The sequence below is a fragment of the Harpegnathos saltator genome, unplaced genomic scaffold (genome assembly GCF_003227715.2).
Source record: "Harpegnathos saltator strain DR-91 unplaced genomic scaffold, Hsal_v8.6 scaffold20, whole genome shotgun sequence".
Classification (NCBI taxonomy): Eukaryota; Metazoa; Arthropoda; class Insecta; order Hymenoptera; family Formicidae; genus Harpegnathos; species Harpegnathos saltator.
The window spans coordinates 33,871-53,821 of NW_020229984.1; the positions used below are offsets into that span (position 1 = coordinate 33,871).

At 50.1% G+C, this 19,951-nt stretch overlaps 1 protein-coding gene across 1 annotated transcript; it reads right to left on the reverse strand.

Moving 5' to 3' along the window:
- Nucleotides 1-142: 142 nt before the first annotated feature.
- LOC105190834 (protein ST7 homolog) lies at nucleotides 143-2,863 on the reverse strand. Its single transcript, XM_011153790.3, has 2 exons — nucleotides 2,045-2,863; nucleotides 143-1,866 (listed from the first exon to the last, which is right to left on the reverse strand). The coding sequence occupies exons 1-2, from the start codon at nucleotides 2,469-2,471 to the stop codon at nucleotides 743-745; spliced, it is 1,551 nt and encodes a 516-aa protein (XP_011152092.1). The 5' UTR covers nucleotides 2,472-2,863; the 3' UTR covers nucleotides 143-742.
- Nucleotides 2,864-19,951: the final 17,088 nt, after the last annotated feature.

Below are 19,951 nucleotides of genomic sequence, written 5' to 3' on the forward strand. Positions count from 1 at the left end.
AGTTTTCCATTTGGTACCTAGTCGTTGTACGTGTCGTTGTACGTGTCGGCGATATCGATTACGTTGTCTACGACAACGAGAATGTTCGAGATCATGTTAACATCCGCTTGGATGTTAACAGAGGTGACAAGTAGTAAGAAAGTTGTCCTGACTCTTTTTATTATTTTCGGGTACATCAGCGGGCATTGAGATTACTGGGTTGGTCTTATGATACTAAGTAAACAATCGTTACTACAAGACATCGTTATTAGTCAGCAGGGAGTTGCAAATCGAAGCTTACATTTAGGATTTAAGGAACGCTTGAGAAGTCGGAGATGAAGGAAAAGAAGGAGAAACAATAAGTATATCACAAGTATAATAATAAATTTTATAGCGAAATTATTGCGCATCGCTGCGCACTAAAAGCTGTTGTACAGAAAATCACGTAAAAGGCAGATGTATGATATACGAGCGGCCGAACCTGCGAAATGCTCGATTATCGTATCCGACGGACTATATTTTTGATCGGTTGCGTGTAATCAATGCTAGTTATTCCGTCGACTAAGATGCTTACGTTATATATATATATATATATATATATAATACACACATATATATATATATGTATGAGATTCGAGGCTTTACTTATATTATGCTTCTGCGCTTTTAGTTATCTTTGTGTCCATACAACGATGTGTCCATTCTAAACAAGTACGTACAATCGAATCGCTAATAATAATTTACGGAGATCATAGAAACAGTCTTATATTCTAGAGAGCTGCTGCAGTAAGTTGGAGGGTAAAATGGCTTCCAGCTTGTCCAGGATGTAGTAGAACGGATGGGAGAACCAAGCGAGCATCGAGCGGGCGACTACGCCCATCGTGTCCGGGTACTGATGGGTGAGCAGGGCCAACAGCGCCGTGAAGGAGCACAGACCGGCGGTGAAGAGAATGAAGAAAGGAAGCTCTTTCTTCGGATATACGCTGACGTCGTGGAACGCCGGCAGCAATTCCCGGTCGGCGCATTCCGTGCACGTCGGGTATGGATAGAAGAGATGGCCACGCTCCAACGGATAAGGCAGCATCCTGAAGGTGCCTTCCCATGTGCAGTGGAGCAGATTCAGGGCTCCCTCGATCTGCTTCCAGTGCGCCAAATGGAAGAACGCGTATGCAATCGCCTCGGAGTCGCCGCGCTTCAGTACATGCTCGGGCGGCAAGATGAGCGGCTTCATTTCCAAGAGATACTTAGGTACATGTGGATTGAACTCCACTGCCCGATGGATTGCCTCCACTGCTGACATCTCAGCAGTGGTTAAACCCCGTTTGCTGGCGACGTCAGGCGAGAATTTGTCCGCCACCAGTCTCGCCTTCAACAACGCTGCTGTGTAGCAGATGGTCGCTGATTTCGGTAGACTGATGTCGTCGTACTTGGCTAATACCGCTTGCACGTCCGCATACGCCTGCATTTCCAAGAGGGTCTCTATCAGATTCTCGTGGATGTTCAAAACATTCATGATCGGCGGCACCTCCTTCGTGAGGTCGCGAAACATCTTCACCGCTTCCTTCAGTTTTCCTAACTTCCGTGCGCACATCGCCAATCGTCTCTTGATGTAGATTAATACATTTGTGTCCCGTCTATGTATCGCCTCGGCTATGGAGCCCTGGTGTTGGGTATTCTGCGACCTCCTGTAATTATTCTCTGCAACTTTCAATGCTTGTTTCAGAATCTTCTCAGCCTCTACGATAGTAATAGCTTCCTCTTCTGCGAGGAGGATGTATGCTGGGGCACAGTCTGGATTACGATCAAGAGCACTGTGTGCAGCTTTTATCCTTACTACTGGATTCCGCTCCCTCCAAGCTGTCTGCATAATTTCATATTCTGCTTTACCTGTAAAAGAGAGATCAATTGATCTCGGATGATTATTTCTTTCATCTTATCAGTCAAATATTTGGATTCTTTGTAATAAATAATTACATGCTCTATGCATCGTACATACAAATATAAACACAAACACATTACAACACATCCTCATTAAGATACCAATGACAGGACTGTTGTACCTCACCTGTGTCACCTTCGCACGTGAAGAACGTCTGATGATCTTGAGCTGACAGATTCATGTCATAATACGTCAGTGGTTCCTTGTTGGTGGCCCAATAAAATCTCTGGTACTCCGCGCCTCTGAACAGATTGATCGGATTACGCCATACCTTACACTCTGGTACGTTCTGTTGATTCGAGGCACCGGAGCCGTTCAGGCTAGAGTTGTTGCCGTCGTTGGTGCTGTCACCGCCGCCGATCCACGGCGAGATATGATTCAACGATACCTGCTCGATGAACGAAGTGCCGTACTTTCTGAAGTACCACCATTCGAAGATGAGAATCAGTCCAGAGATGAGGGACGATGTGCCGGTAAGGGCGACGTAGAATTTTGGGGTTAAGGTGCTCAGGAACATTGTAGAGTCCCACATGCTGGTGAATAGCAGTGCCATTTATGCTCTAGAGAACCGTTGCGCCCCGACGCGCTCACCCGCTCTCTCTCTCTCTCTCTCTCTCCGCGTCGCGTTGCTTATGCGAGAGTATCTTTTTTCTGCTCTTTTCTCTTCTTTCCCGACGAAGAAGCAACACCGCGGAGATGACGGTTTACGCAACGCGCGACATCGACAGTCCTGATGACGAGCGTTAACAGTAAAGCACCATAAAATCACTTTTGCAGCACGGCAGCCTTCGCCTCGAGTCGGCCTGTGTTCGTAAACCCGACCAAAAGTCGCCGAAACGTGAACACTCCGCTCAGCACACGCGCCTCGCCACGCACTCCCGGCGCGTAGTAAATATTTTCGACGCGCACACGACAGGGCCACGGCGACGCTACGAGATGATGAAATCGATACGGGAGAGTGTCATGATTGTTCTTGTGGAGCTGCGTCGATAAGTGACAAGCGAAGACTCCCCCGTTCGCTTCACCGTCGATATTGACCGACGATTCGACTTTCTGTCGTCGACAATTCGACGACAGATGGCAGCAGAATGACGTGCCAAGTCTCTGACGATCCCATCGAGGATTCCCGTGTTTGCGGATATTTCGTTGCGATAGGTTATCAAACAATGCGTTATCAGTGTTATGCGATTTATTATTATCCAAATACGTAAATGTGCGCAAACACCTACGTCGTAGGAATATCCGTATACTTTTGTGCGAATCTGCATGATCGTACAGTCGCCGCGCTCAAGTGGCGTACCACTTTTATGCAACGCTGTGGGTGTTAATTAGAAGCTATTAGTAGTGTAGATGTATATAGCAGTTGAGATATTTGATGATTAATCATCTTTTGTAACTTTTAAAACGACACGTGCGTTTTCACATTTCAAATATTAGAGCCTCTTGAAGTATAATCTTATGCGCACTCTTTGAGATATACGTTGAATTTCTAATCGGCATACAAATTATCACTCCAGGGGGTGTGCTGCCTTGAGCATCGATATTTCAAGATTGCAATCGTAACGATCTTCAGTTGTTTCCGGAATGGTGCTCGGTCCGATTTGCTCCCGAAGAGTCGTCCCATACTTTTCGCAAGTTCAGCTCGCCTAAGTCTTGCGAGTCTCGCCGCGTCGCCGAATTATCGCCGGGAGTGCTGAAAGTAAGTTTCGCGCGTGTGTCGCGTGCTGAAATGTCGCTGTATAACCCCGAGTGGAAGCGTCACAAGTGATCTGTGTACGAATCTGTGTAGCGGTGGAATGTCGTTAGTCGCCGAAAGTGAAAATCCGGCGGAACGAGTCGGTGGTGTCGAGTGAAGTAGTGCGCGCATCAAGATAGTTCGCGAATATCTCAAGCATCGCGAGACTTCGGTCAGTTACGGAATCAGATGGTGGACGCGTCGGATGTTCTCGAACGATCGGACGTTCTCAAATGGCAATCCCGTACCTCTCTCGCGATTACAATTCGCCGAAGGTGAGTTTCGCGTCCGAATTATCGCCGGGAGTGCCGAAAGTGAGTTTTGCGCGAGTGTGTGTATGTGTGTGAGGAAGCATCGTTAAATAACTCCTGCGAGAGGTCATTTCGCGAAACGGTCAGTCGGGGGAATACCGACCAAAATGTCGCACGTCCGTTGCGTTATGGTGAGTGCAAGTTCGAATTACTGGGCTCACTAGAGGCATGTTCAACGTGAATTATCACTGCCGGGAATGACCGAAGTAAGTCTCGAATCTTTATTGTGGGAAAGTGTCGATAAAAATAATCGGCGAAAATGGATATTCAGTATAACCAGTATAAATATATGTATTCATATACGTGATGGAAGCCGTTGCAAGAGTGAAGTTGCCGTTGTCGAGTGAAGTAGCGCTCATCTATAACATAAATTTGTGTACGTCTTTGTGCACATCAGTCGTGAATTCGGTCGATCACGAGATGGATCGCGGCGCGCGATACGTCTTCGAACAGTCGTCCTGCGTCTCTCGTGATGTTAACTCGCCGAAGGTGACTTTCGTGTCCTCTCGGGAATCTCCGAGAGCAATCTCCGCGCAGTTGTTATGACGCAGTACTATACAACGGTCGAAAATGAATATTCCGCGAAACGGCCATTCCAGCGGTGTCTCACAATGTCAGTTCAAAGTCAGACTTGATATTTTCGATCGTCCGGAGAAGTCTCGTGTGCGAATTATCGTTTCCGGGAGTGCGGGAAGCAAGTGTCGTTTTCTGCGGACAAAACACCAATGCGCGTTGCGTAGAACGTCATTATCGATATTGGAGCATATTTCCATCATCCATATAGACAGCTTCTGCTTGGTGAGTAGACATTTTCACAGTTACTTATCACGTTTTGTAATCAATACCTATATAACGCGAAACACCACGTCAACGCGATTTGTGAGGATTTTAATGGTTTAGACGAAAACTTTGTCACTCATATTTTTTATCTATAATTGGCGATCGATCGATTCTGACATATCGGCTTCAATTTCTCGCTAACGAATAGGCGCATGTCGTTGCGATTTGTGAGGATCTTACTTATTTTGGGTCTAGATTAAAACCTTATCACTCATATTTCGTTAATTAATATTTCGTGACCTGACATTTTCTGGCCTATTACTTTTTGATCATTCGATAACTCCAAATGCGATTTGCTCGGATCGTTCTTATTTCGAACTTAGATCAATGTCTTATTGCAAATAATTATGCAGCCTATACCCGGTGACTCGAGATTTTCGCATCGATCGAGATTGACCCATCGGCTTCAATTTCTCGCGAACGAACAGGCGCACGTCGTTGCGATTTGTGAGGATGTTAGTTATTTGGTGTCTAGATTAAAACTTTGTCACTCATATCTTATTTATTTACAATCGGAAGCCCGACTTTTTCTTACTTGTCACTTTCCGACCTTTCGTGGCCTCTGTCTTCATAGCTTTGTTGACAACGGGTAATCGCAGCTCGATGCGGTATAATTTCGTGTTGCATCTTTTTTTGTAACTTATACTTGGTGACTCATCATTTCTCATCGGTTAATTTAAATTTTTCAGCGTTAATAACGCGTCATAAGGCATAACGTTAGGTCAATGCGGTTTTGGAAGGATGTTGCTTATCTTGAGTCTAGATTAATCTTGTATGACTTATATCTTATATTTGTTGACTCGTTATTTCCACATCGGGCTATGACGCCGGTTAATGTTTTTTTAAGACGTAAAGTAACGTCGATCGGTTTACGTGCATTTTATCGGCAAAAATTAGCTACGCGTTTGGAACGTTATGAAAATACGTCTTTGTTTTCCATGTTTTTTTTTTTCTTTCTTTTCTGTTTCCATTTTCTGTTGTCCGTTTTCTTTTTGTTTCGCTTTTGTATCGTTATACTGATTTTACTCTCTGAAGTTAGTTCTCCATTGTACACGGACGGATATATCGAAATTCGCTTACAATGTGTGCGGCTTATGTAAGAGCGAGGAAGCAGATAACCGGAATAATAGAAGCATACTGAGTGCACAGTGGACGGATAATGGGTCACTACGGACACGCGGGGATATCTTGCATTGCACCTTGAACGTCTCCGCGCGCTCGAAGGTCTTTCCTTCTGTCTTTCTTTCTACCATCGTGTCGCGCTTCCCTCGTCCCAATAACCCACTTATCTCGGAGAGGTATCTCCAAGTCGATCGTTTTACCGTGTACAGGGTGTCCTGCGCGCAATTGGCGGTTTTGTTTCTAGTTTTCTATACCGTGAAACCGGAAGATTCTCGAGCAATATGCTACGTGATTAATTAGGCTTCCGTGCGCGTCATGTGAATGATTAATTACACTATCGTTCAGTTTATATAAAGTACGCTTCGGTGGAACTTTAACTCGGTTTACAAAGTTTTACAAGACGTTTACAAGACTTGTGCTGCGAATAATCATGTTTTTCGAGAGAAATCTTTGTCGAGAGCAGTGAATTGCGGAGTAATTAGAGAAATATCTTGAAGATCAAAGTCGCGAGTTCCGGGACACCGTATACGAGCACTTTACCTCCGTGACGTACGTACAAACAGGCGTTTCTAAATAGAATATAGCAGCGCGATTTCTTTAGTTCATCGCGTCACCGGGAATTTCTCGTGGGAGAACGATAAGGCCGATGCTCGTATCTGGCGTTACGCGCTCGCTATTACTCGGGATTATTCTGAATTTATGAAAATCTTGAGAAGCCGGGCCGTGGCAGGACGGGAGTATACGCGATCAATCGCTTCGGATCTCGCGGAAGCTGCTCTTTTTACGCTAAATTGGGCATCGGGGCTTCTCACTCCGAACGTAATGCTTAAATTTAACGTAATGCTTAAATATAGGCGATTGATTCATCCCCTAAATATCTCATGTGATAGGTGTGAGAGAGAGAGAGAGAGAGAGAGAGAGAGAGAGAGAGAGAGAGAGCTACTTTTGAAATATTCCATAATAGAACTTTGTTCAGCCATACGATAGGGTGAGGAAGGTGGATTGGCTAAGCGAGGCGAAGCGAATATTCTTAAACGAGGCGCGCGCGCGATCGTAAATGGTGATAAATGCGAGTGCACGATAAAATAATTTCCGAGGGAAATATTTATAACCGAAGGTGGATGAACTCAAAACTCCTTATCTCCGACTCGACGTCATGAGGTACCATCTTCCCGTCGCTTAACATTTTTAAAGCTTCTCGTCTTCGGTTATATAGTTAACTATGATGCAGACTAAAATATATTGACACATTCTGAGTAACTTGTTCTCCGTGTCTCAGCGTCATTTTTGATATGATATCTTTGATCTTTGATATGATAAGAATGTCGACGTATTTAAATATCTATAATGTTCGAGTTCCGAGCCTTTCCATTTCCTTCCGCTTCACCTATGAGTGACATTTTTCCGTGCCGCATTATCGTTGAGAGGACGATTTCCACCGACGATCTCGCCTATTGTCAATATTCTCGTCGCCATCGCACGCCAGCATCGTCAGAGGAAAGTAAGGAAAGTCTAAGTCGGCCGTGCCGCCATCACTCGCTCCGTTTATCCCCGAGAACGAGACACAATACTCCTGGAAGGAGGTGTTAGGGTGAAACAGGGAAGGAAATCGCGCAATTTATTCACGAAAGGGACGCGTTTCTCTCCTTCTCTCTCTTTCGGGGAAGAAGAGAAGAGAGAGAGAGAGAGAGAGAGCGACGTACACCGGAAAGGAGACGCAAAGGTGTTTCCAGATGTCGCGATTTTACGCCACAAGAAGGAAAGTATGAAGAAAAAACCGTTATATTTTAATTGAACAGATCGTGACGAATAAACAACAAAATAATTTTCGAGGGGAGCATTTACGACCGAAGGAGACGAGATAAAGATTTTTTCGCTCAAATTCGTCGTCATCCTTCACCTCTTTCTCCTCTCCCGTATCCACGTGCGTTCTCGTATCCATCCTCCTCCGGCGCGTTGCAGTCGATCGGTCGGTCGGTCACTGAACCGCCACCTCGTAACGCCGCCGTCCCGTTCCGTTCCGTCCCATCCCGCCGCTGCGCGATCCAGCCGGTACCGTTAGGATCTCGCCGCGATCCACCTGGAAGCAGACGAAGTGGAAAAGTGAACCGGAATCGCGCGAACCACGCCGCAACCCCGGGGATCCGGCCGTGAAAGTCGTCGAATTCATCGCCATCGTCGACCTCGAAAATAACGAGAGTTGCATCCGCGTATCGCGTTGGGAGTTCGATCAAAACCGAATGTACAGTTGCGCCTCCATTATCGAGCTCTCCTCGCGGTCCGCGTCAGGATGCGCCAAGATCCTCGCTCGGAAACGAGGCTTTCCCTCGCTTTCTGACGAGATCGGCCAAAAAACTCGGTCACCGTGGAGCTCGCCGAAGTCGCGAGCTGCTACGGGGCAGGGGGGGGAGGGTCTCGCGACTGAGCGCGATCGCCGAATTGATAAAGCAATTAAAAATTCGCTACCCGATTCGTTAATTAAATCTCGGCTGTTCGGCCGAGTTCGCAATTACGTGCTGGAAGTTCGCCGCGCGCCTGCACTTTCCCTCGTTGTATTCGTATATTCTCTCGTCGAAGTTCTGGTGTTTCCCGGCCACGCCTTCGCCTCTCTCTCTCTCTCTCTCTCTCTCTCTCTCTCTCTCTCTCTCTCTGTCCCCGCGCCACATTTCCCCTTTCCTCGGGCGGTTTCCTCGGGCTCGGCCCAAGGCAGATGCCAAGTTCGCCAAGTTTCCGCGTAACCGGTAACCGTATAATGAACTATATGACGCCGTGCGGCAGTCAATCTCTCGTACCGCTAACCTAACCGTATGTATGCGCGTGTATTCAACATGCAGACGTCGCCGGACGTTCCAACGACGCGCGACTTCCCGCTAACACCTCGAGCGCATACTCTGGATACCCCGGACGGTTCCGGATGCGTCGGAAAACGCGAAAGTAATCCCGCCGAGGAGGAACATGAGGGAAGGAAAGGGCGGAGGAAAAGGGACTCGCGCGCGATCGCTTTTTCCGGCGTTATATTAAACTTTTTCGAACGAATACTCATCATTCATGTCGTCCTTCCAATCAAACTTTCGAAACGCGATCGCGTCGTGTGTCTGGGAGCGAGTTTCATAACTACGTCGATGCTACCGGCTAATGCAGTGATGAATCGCTCGGCGTTCCACTGCGAAGGGAGATCCTCCCGAGTTTCCGGAAAAATGTCGAGGCGCACGCGAGCGCCGCGATAACTTTGTTGCGCGCAACTTTGTTGCCCACCTTCGGCCAGATGGAATACGCAAGCCACGTCCGTTGTTAATCTACGCTTTATCGATGATAAATTTAACGCTGAGCGATCTCTCTCTCTCTCTCTCTCTCTCTTTCTCTTTCTCTCTCTCTCTCTCCCTCCCTCTTCTATCCCTTTTCTTTCTTTCTCCGTGGACTCTAGTTTAGAGTGCAAAGCTGTTCCAGAAGCTCGCAATTGTTTATTTATAGTGCAAACATGCAGCTCTACCGATGCATGTATCATCAGTTTATCGATTGAAATTCGCTCGGGCGGAAGATTAATATAATTTAACGGTATCGAGTTACGTGTGCTTTGGCGAGCAGCTTGTTTTCAGAAGTTTTCACGCTCTTATCGGGAATGAAGTCAGGAAGTCGAGTTGTACTTTTTTTGCGGTATCTTTCTCCATTTACCCGGGTCTGACCTCCGCCAACGGAGTTACCGTCTCCGTCGTTACATTGACCCAGATTAACGACGCCGTCGCGCGCGCCTGTAAAATGCTGCACAATGTTGGATGCACCCACGCGTAAAGAGAAATGCGTGGGCGAGGTCGGAAAGTCACACGGATATATACGTTCGGTCGGTTCTACCTCCCGCGTGCGCCACCACACGTTCTTCTAAATTCTAAATTCTTGATAAGATATTTGTAGCGGATTGCTGTGAGAAGGAGAGAAACTCGCGGATAGAACACGATTTCTTGTCCCCTGCGATTGAGAGTTCAGTGTAAGAGATATTGAGATGAGTCGTCGGCTCGCAAAGTCTATTTTTTTGTTCATATCCAAGGAGGATCCTGCAAGTCGCAGGCTCGCCTTATGCTGTTGTCGGAGCCGTCGATTCTCATTAAGATAAATATGTTCGAAAAGGTGAGATACACGTGCGTGAGAATGAAATTTATCGAATATCCGCTACGTGCCGCGATATGGAGTTAATTGGCGAGAGCATCGAAAGGATTCTAGTTACAGGGAATTTATCGGTGTGCGATCGTGCCCGTAGAAAACACGAGATATTCCTTGTCTTTATCTATTTATTGATCCGTCTATATTATTATACCGGTATATTTATTTATCTATTTATCTATCTTTGATTTAACGAGGGAGGAAGGGAAAGGGTATGTTTATTTTTATTTTTTTATCAATAAGCTAAACATCAAGGCGGCCGTTTCTCGCATTGAGATCAAATATCCCCGTAACTGGATGTTCATTCGCATGCGATCGTAAAAACGAAACTGCAGTCATGCAAGCGTAACTCAATTCTTTCCGTCGTCAAACTCGTCGTCGCTTGCCCGGAGCGATAAATAGGTCGAAGGGATTTAATCTGATGCCCGGATAAGGATGTCACTGTGATTATTTCCTCGATAACTCAGCTCGAGTTAATATGATCTAATTTAGGATTTTAATGTAATGCGCGATATTCATCCGTTCCGCGGTACTCGTTCTCGTTTTTGCGCGGACGATTACGCGCGTTTTACGGTGAAAGAATTCCCATTTCACTCGAGACAGAGACGACGTACAGTCGATTAATTTTTCCTCGGGAGACACGTGTCTCACTTTCTGTCGCTGTGAAACGAAACGCTCGCGCTTTTCAATTCTGCGGCGATTCGAGAGCGCGCGTGTCAGAAAGGATCCGCCTCGTCGAGCGACGCTCATCTAACGCGAAGCGTCACATCGCCCCCGGAAAGAGGGAGTTAAGCGACTGGACGCGGTGGCTTTTCGCGTGTCGAATTGCAGCGGCAATTGTCGCGGATCAGTCGCGACGCGGCGCGGGCGCAAATGTGCGCATTTAACCCCTGGTCGCGTCGCCGCGCCTCCCCCCCCTCAATATTCACTACACCCGACAAACTGCATAAAACACGTGTTCCGACCCGTAAATTCATCGCCGGGCTTCGTGCGGTAGTTTGCCGTCGCGGTAATTGATATCGCAGTTTGATATCGGCTAACGCCGTGTCGTGGGCTGGGTAGGAAGGGGGGGTGAAGTGACGTGGGTGGTTGGATGACGAGCGAAGGGGTTGGTTGGAGGGCGAAGGGAAGATAACGATGGGTAGACGAGGTGCGGGGAACACGATAGGATGGTGAGGATGGCGGAGGTGGTGGATAAGGGGGGATGGCCATAGCGCGGGAGAAGGAGAAGGAGGGGGAGGTTGGGAAACACAAGGGGGGGGACTGCACGAGACGAGCAAACGTAGGGGAGGATGGACGCGGTCACTATGGCAACCATGGCTGGGGTTTCAGGGCTCCACGGCGGCGGATGGTTTGGGTAATGTTCCGCGCCTTGGAATGGATTTCTCTCGCTTTGCTACCAAATGGGGTTAGTCAGTGCTAAGCGTACGCCCGTTTTCTTCGCGCCTCTTCCTCTTCGCCTTCTCTCTTTCTCCTCACTTCTCTCTCTCTCTCTCTCTCTCTCTCTCTCTCTCTCTCTCTTTCTTTCTCTACCTCTACCTCTCGTCCGTCTCTCCGCCTCTTCCTGTCGCTTCGTCTCCGTCCGTTTCCACATTTTTCGGAGATGCCGTTGTAAGAGGAAAGTTGGGCGCACGAAAACGATGATACTTCCCTCTGATTTATCGACGCTCGGTGTCGAGAAGTGTATATATCTTCATCACCGTATATATGTGCGCCGTTGGACATTATAATTGTACATATGTCAACCAGGGGACCAGAAATACAGAAATACTGACCGCTTCCGTCCGCTCGTGAGCGGAAAGCGAATCGCTCGTTGCTGAGACGCGCGACTTTACTTCATGTTGCCTGACGTTCTTTCTTGACACACAAGCAGCTCGCGAATCGCGTATCGCGAGACAGCATCATTCTCGATCGGAGATCTGTAGAAAGCTGTGTGCTGATTGTAAGGTCATCGTGATCGTGAGACGTCTTCGGCTCATCGCGCTTATTTGTGTTCGATTCAAGTGAGAGCTTCAGTCCTCTGTATTCGCAATGCATTCGAATCGCGCGAATCGGTCGTCAGTGCGAAAATCGCCGCGGCGATTGGCTTGAAAAACCTGCTATTCGCGTAGCGAACGTAGAACCGTGCCTGCGTCACAGCTAATCAAGTAGAATGGAATGAAATCGTGAGGCGGAGTCGCTTTCGTCGGAAACCGCGACTTCTACGTAGGATACGGCGGCGAACGACATTCGTATACGAGCGCGTTCGCACAGCAACGAGGGGAGAGGTTAACATTTCATAGGACACGCGAATGAGTCGCGTTACTTATGCAAAACGCTCGGATGCTCCTCGTCGGCGCGATGAGGAGCTGGCCGAGCAAGGAACGAGGCATCTAGAGGGAGAAGTAAGGAAAGAGAGAGAGAGAGAGAGAGAGAGAGAGTGATAGGGGGGGGGGGGGAGAGAAGGAGACGGAGAGAGCGAGAATGAGAGACTCGGTGAGAGTACGAGGGTCGGTCGGTATCGAGGTCAAACGCCCGGCGAAGTAGACGAGCTCCGTCCGTTCGTATTCGCCTCCTCGCGTTTTAGCATATCGGGACTCGCCGCGCCGGTCGGACTGCTCACACATTGCCGACCAGGCCGATCGATATTCGCGACTCCCTGTATTGTGAAAATATTATTTTAGTAAATCGCGCGGCGGGAAGAAGGGTGGGGAGGTCGCACTGTGACACGTTCCCCTGTACATCCAGATTCACGAAAACTTTGACGGCACGCACCGTGAGTTTGCCGTGCGATTATCGGGCTACGTTCTGTGCTCGGCGAGCGAGAAACATGCCGTCGCGAAAACGCGTCGTCGTTGTACCGGGTCGGAGAATTTTTGAAGAAAGTGATTGGCGTTTCTCCAGGCATTTTGTTAACACACATCGAGATCTGTGTAGATATCTCCGGCACACGGCATCCGACTTAATTCTGACCGACCGAGAAATCGGAACGGCACGGTGCTTGCCGAGGCAATTATTGCAACTTAATTAGCGCTTACGTCAAGTCATTACTGAAATGGGACAGCTGAATATATTATGCGATTATAGATTAAGCTGCCATTGCGGGATCGTAATTGCGACGTGGCACGTCCCATTTCGAGAGGTATCGATTAATATTTCGCGTCCGTCAGACGGGCGCGTTAATGTCCTCGATCAGCCGCGTAATCGCAACATATCATGCACAGGACGAGAACCCGTGGTTCGACAGAGGCACTTTATCGAGAGAACTACTTTCTTTCGCAATCTTTCATGAGGATTATCCGTTACATCCTTTGCGTGCGTTGCTGTATGTACATTGAACCGTAGAACTTCTGTTCGTTCGCTCTTGTTTGCTGCAACTGTGACGAATTATCGCAATTATTCTCGAGGAGATTCCAGTTGACTGAGAGCCGAATCATTCGGAGGAAAAGCATTTTACTCTTTATACGGTCATGCTCGGAGGATGCGAGTGAAGTTACCGGATCCGAAAGGTAGTCTTGCGAAAACAGAGTTCGATTACCAGCGCGACGCGCTGAAAAACCGAGATCCAATAATCTTCGGGGATCGTCCGGGAAAATGAACTCGCTCCTAGAGTTTCTCGTCGAGAGATTATCATCATTCTCCGTGATCATAATGTAAGAGAGTGTCGATCACTTCGTTAACCGGATTTCGGGCTCGAAGTTGAAATTGTTTAGCGATCCGGGTAGATATGATGCATTTCTTTTCTCTGCTAGGGGGGCGCCTTCGACACGCTGAGACACTTTAGGTTCTTTATAGTCCGCACACAAAAGCCTCAGCGGCGAACAAAGTACGGGGGATACGATTCCTATCGCACCAATCGCCGGTGTCATTCGAGCCGGACAGCTCAAGAATTCCGTCCCGGAATTTTGTAACGTTTCTCGGTAGACCGACGAATTTCAGGCAACTGCGAGCAGAGCAGCAGACAGGCAGGCAAGCCAGGTCGGGTGAAGCCGCGGTCGAGTCGCTCGCGCAGGGAAATTCGAGATATCCGCGCGTCAGTCCATCGGACAAACGATCCTGGCTCCGGTGGACACGAGAGCGATGCGAGTCGATCGGACATACAGGGTGTTGTAGTCGTTCGTCTTGGCGAATCCTGCATCGTACTCTGTCAGAATCCTCGATTAATCAATTCCATAGGCGACTTTTGCTCGGCCGTCGTATCGGAAGATCGATAGTCTCTCTCTCTCTCTCTCTCTCTCTCTCTCTTCACTTACGAGCGATTCAACACGACGGAATTGTCGCAAATTCAAAAAGCCGCGCCGCACACACGAATATATTGCCCGTTGCTCCCGTTAAGTTTACCGTTTCGATTCCGCGCCTGCGGCTAAGTTTTTAACGCGGCTGGCTTTTTAAAACGTCCGGCCGAGTTGAGAGGCAGCGATGCGCGAATTTGCTGCGCGCGTGAGGCTGAGCGGCGAATTTGTCTGCGCGCGAACTTGAGAACACCTTGTATGCGCGCCAGGTGCGCACGAAGCCACACGATCGTGATGCCCGCTTGATGGGGCACGAATGCGTTGCCGACGCGTTACTGACCTATCCTCACCGGGTGCCGCTGCACAAGTAGGGTTCATTTGCGGCGGTCACGTGCGGTGTCGTGGATCTCGTTATGAGAGTTGCTTAAGCATGGACGAGCGCCTACGTAATTAGCGCGGGCTACTCTCTCTCTCTCTCTCTCTCTCCTCTCTCTCTCTCTCTCTCTCTCTCTCTCTCCCCCCCTCTCTCTCCTCCTTTATCGTTAATCCGGCAGTATCCCCGAAACGCTAACGACGGATCGGATAATTCGTCCGTTTATAACATGCGCGCCCAGCGGATGCGCGCGTTATAAAAAATAACAAGATGCAAATTTATGATGATCACTCATTACGAGCGTTATTTATTCACGACGGGACGTTATCGCCGACGGTGGCGTTTATTTGCGGAAGGAAAAGGAAGCTATTTTCCGATGGACACCGCGGGGATAATTAAGCGCGCAGGGGGCACAACATCGGACCATGAAATATTCGACGCGGTAATCGGACGCGTCGATTAGCCGCGCGCGAATTTTCATTTCGTACATTCGTTAATTAAAAAATTCATCGCAGAGCGGCGGTTTTTTCAGTTTGATGTATGGGCTACTTGTTGCGCGTCTATCTACGATCACCAATTAGCCTAATGATTTCTCAATTAACCGTCCAATTCGGGACTGAGCGCCGGACTCGCAGACGGATATTTTTCTACCGCGAATCAAACGTCTGCGCACGAGGATAATTATACGCGCGATTTTTCGCTCGATTCAAGAAACGAGAAATAGACAGACAGACAGACAGAGAGAGAGAGAGAGAGAGAGAGAGAGAGAGAGAGAGAGAGAGAGAGAGAGCCGATCGATCCGATCACGGACGATATAACTTTAAATACAGAACACTGCAATCGCGCGCTCGATATCGGCGCCGTGGAAATTCATTATCCTACGGCGCACGACTCGCAGGTTGCACGAGGCACGAAGAGAGAAGGTACCTGCGTTTGATGTGGGCTTTATTGCGAGAACGATAAACGTCCATCGTGATTCAGAACCGATATGTCGGGGGTACGCTATTACGGAGCAACCGCGCGCGCGCTCGCGCGTTGAGCTTGCACGCCGATGGCGAAGGGAGAGAGAACGGCTTAATGGATGAAACAAAGCGCGGCGCGCCGTTATAGGAAGTTATTATATCCAGCCAACCCCCCTCCCCCGTCTGCCCCCTCCCCTTCGCCCCGCTGCCCTTCGCTTTCATCCCTTCTGCACGTATATATTTAGCACACGAGACCAACTGGCGCAATCGTGACCGTCGGCGATACACTCGATTTGGCATCCAGCCACTGTGTGTTTTCCCACGCGCGCGATGACGTCGCAAGGTTGCGTTATCTAACGCGCAATACCGTACGCGCGCCGCGCTGCGCCGCGCCGCACCGCTGCCGCGCGCGGCGGCGATACCTTTTGTTTCCGTCGGTGCGCCGCGCGCGCGCGTTTTACGTCACGCTTAACATTGTTCCGCGTCAACGACCCGGGAGGTACGATGTCACGTTCGTCAGAGCGTCGAGAGTGCGGGGACTTTGACGGAGACACGCGAGGCAGCGGCGTTGAGGCGATCTCGCGAGAGAGACGACTCCGTTTATCCGACAGAGACGCGGCCGGAGAGCTTCGCCCCGATGAGCTCTCCCCCGCGATGTCAAGTCTAAGCAACGGATACACGTATTTGCGGCCGTCGGGGAGTAAATGGGTAAGGAATAATCAATCGGATGTACACGTAGAATGCGCGCGGCTGTGCGTAATCGATGGAAATGGAAATCGAGTATTAAAGCCATGGCGCGTCGCGCGTCTCGCATCCCGCACGGCGCGTTAACTGTCGGAACGTGCAATTTTCCAGACTCGCGGTAGAATCAAACTCTCTCTCTCTCTCTTTCCCCTTTCTCATCGAATAAGAAACAAACGAGAGACAAGAGGCTTCGCGAATCGCGAAGGCGCGTGCGACGCGAGTATGCACAGCTCGCCGAGAAAACGGCGAAGACGGAAGGCGCGGGATATCGCGTGCTTCACGCGCGGGAAAGCCGCTGCGATCGCACCTCCTAGCTTGGCAACAACGCGCAGCTTGCTGCAACTGCATCGTGTATCCTGCGCTGCTGCACTTTACTGCATCGCGCTAGGCAACATCGCAACAGCCGTTGGGCGGCGGTGCACGTGTGGTGATCGTTGCGTGCGCGTGTAAGTGAATGTGTCGTCGCGCCCGTCACAGGGACTGCGTAGGAACGGCAGGAGGACGGGAGGAGGAGGAGGAGGAGGAGAGGGAGGAGGAGGAGAGTCGAGCTCGAAAGTAGGAGGGAGGGATCGCTTGGGCGAAGGATGAAAGGGGGATACCGCGGCTGACGGAGGTGATGGCGAGAGAGAGAGAGAGAGAGAGAGAGAAGTAGGGGGAAAGCGTCTGCGAGCGAACGAGCGAAATGAGCGCGAGATGATGGGATCCTTACGCGCGACAATGGCACGCAGGGATGAAAGGACGACTTCTCCCTCCCTCCCCCGACCGCCCCCACACACCTGGTTGCGCTCGCGAATCAGGTGCTCGCGCGCGCCGTCAAGGCTGCCGGCCGCCGCGCGGTGGAACTGTTCTCGCGGCGTTTTCAGCGGAAAACCCGTCGCACGTGCTTTCGCTCTAATTAGTCGCGCGCGCGCGCGCGTTTGTAGTCGCAGTATTTTACCTGGCGGCTTTTCCAGCGGCGCTCGCGGGCGGCACGCGTGTCGCGACTGATGGGCGATCAACTTCCGGCGTGGGTGAGGTGGAGTGGGATGTCAGGTGGGATTTACTTTGTCCGTTAAAGGACATTTAAACGCGCATTTAACGATGACGTGGATGTCCGCCGCGACATTCGCGTCGAGTTGTGCTTCCTGCGAATTCTTGGTCTTTCCGATCGATGCGACGCGTCTCCTGTGCGCCGCACATCGCCAAGCCCACGGTTCTCTTTGAGACTCTCTGATGAATCGCGTGGTGTCGCGCTGAGCGAATGTGTGTCCGAGGACTTCCTCCGCGTTCGCCGTTGTGATTATTTTCGCTGGCGCTGCTGTTTGAAACTCCGAGCACTTTCGCGCATTGCGAAAGACCCGAATAGAGACCGGGGGGTTTGATTTGGGTCATGACCCACATTTTGCAGTCCCCTCCGCGCGCAACGTTCTCCTCCCCTCCTCTCTTTTCACTCTTATCTTCGTCTATCTGTCTCCATCTGCCCGTAATGCTCGCTCGCGTTAGCTCGACGTTATACATTATAGCGATCGCGTGCGAGCATCTTACGTATACGTCGTATTTAACGAGCGCTACACATACCGGAATATAAATGATTATCGCTTCGATTTACGATGTTTATCTACGTTCGTTATCAACGCGCAGTCGTCGCGCGGCCGAATTTAGTATCCTTTCGCACAACGTTAATATCCAATGTGGTATAACGCGGAAACTCGCGAAGCGTAGAAGCGCTGCCGAATCGCGGAGATCGGCGTGTAAATTACGGCAACGCGGTGTAAATTATTAAATTTATTTCCTATCTTCCGGCACCTTTCAAACGACACTGCATTCTTTATCTTCGTGCGTCAATTTTACCGGAAGCTCTTGCTCAACGGATCTTGCGAGATCTTGCTCTTGTGCTACGTCGAAACGTCAATTATATCGTTTGCGTTTTCGCAAAGTTTCCAACGCTTTCGAGAAGTGAGAAGCCACACGAACTTGGCAAAGTTTCGCCGCGTCGCACTGGATGTATCCGCGGATGCACGTACTACGTGTTCGCCAAACTTATTCGGCAGCCACTTTGCCGCACAAAGGCTATTGCGATCGTCGCGAATTACAGCTTTCAGGACAAGGACGCCAGGCGTTTGTCTTCGCGGAAAATCAATTTCGGGGGCGCTTGCCGCGAGCGTAGAAACGAGTTTACCGTGGCGATGAGAATACCTGAAGGAACGACCAGCCCCTATATCGTCACTTGCTCTTACGCGAACGAAAGAGACACGACCGCGAACCGACGTGCGCTCGCGCGCCTCCCTGTCGAGGCACGCATATTTTATTCCGTTCTCTCCTACACGTCGTCGTCGTCTCCTCTCCCGTACACCGTCACGGAAACGGCGCCGTGAAAATCTCGAAATTGCTCACTGCCGCGACGGTCGCTTTAAAATTATAAAGCGCCGTGAGTATAAAGTTCCTGCTGCTCCTACTGGCGCGCGCGCACCGACGGATGTTGACTCGGTTAACATTACATCGCCGGGAAAAATGGCGAACCCGGCGAACACTACGCTCGGCGAACTCGCCGACTATTTCGATGCGACGAGTTTCGCGAATTTTTACGACCGCCGGGGCCGGTCGCTCGAGAGAGAGGGGGGGGAGAGAGAGAGAGAGCGCATCCATCTGGCGCGTCTACTGACTAGTCTACCGCGCGCTCCCGATAATAACGTTACCGTCGTGCATTAAAGATCAGACACGGTAGCAACGTCGCGTCCGCGATTGACCGATCGGACGGCGAGATTAGACCGGCAAATTCCAACGGCCGAGACGACAACCCCGACATTTGAATACCGAGGTAACGAGGCATTTATGCACGCCGAATATCCCAGGTCGCTTCAATTTCAGATGAAATAATCGCCCGGCGCGCGCACACGTGGTACCCCGTAATCGCTCAGATCGCCGTAGATAGCGCGAGGATACCTGTTATTCGGCTCCGAGTTCTTTTCTCTAAAATACCACACGTGCGTCGGACTTATTATAGCCCACGCGTGCTCTTCTTATAAACACTAAGTATACAGCCCCTGAACTCTCTCTCTCTCTCTCTCTCTCTCTCTCTCTCTCTCTCTCTCTCTCTCTCGGCCACAGAGACGCAACCGTCTCCTTCGCAGGCCTACATTCTCCCAAGAGGAGAGAGACGAGAGAGTCGCGATTGCGCGATGCGGCGATCGACTCATCGCCGCTGCCGACCTCTCGTTATCGCGAGGTTGCGTGCGGATTTGGCGTAACGAGTAAATAGCGATAACTTACCGGTACGCCGGAAACTTTCGCGCGACCGTGGTCGAGCGGCTGGATGCGCGACGAAGGATGGGCGTGGGGAAGGGGGGAGAGAGAGCGAGAGAGAGAGAGAGAGAGAGAGAGAGATTCGCGACGCGCGCTAGCAGGGATAGACGTAAGAGTGCGGGAGGTCGAGCGTTACGTTGTGTGTTGAGCTTGTACGGACCACGAGAGGGGCGTAGGGAGGGCAGAAACGCAAACGCGAACGGGAACGGGAGAAGGGCCGCGCAGCGACGGGAGGGAGAGGCGGCGAGGGATGGGAGAGCGCGTTATCGGCGAGCGCCTCGGCTCGACCGAGTCGGCC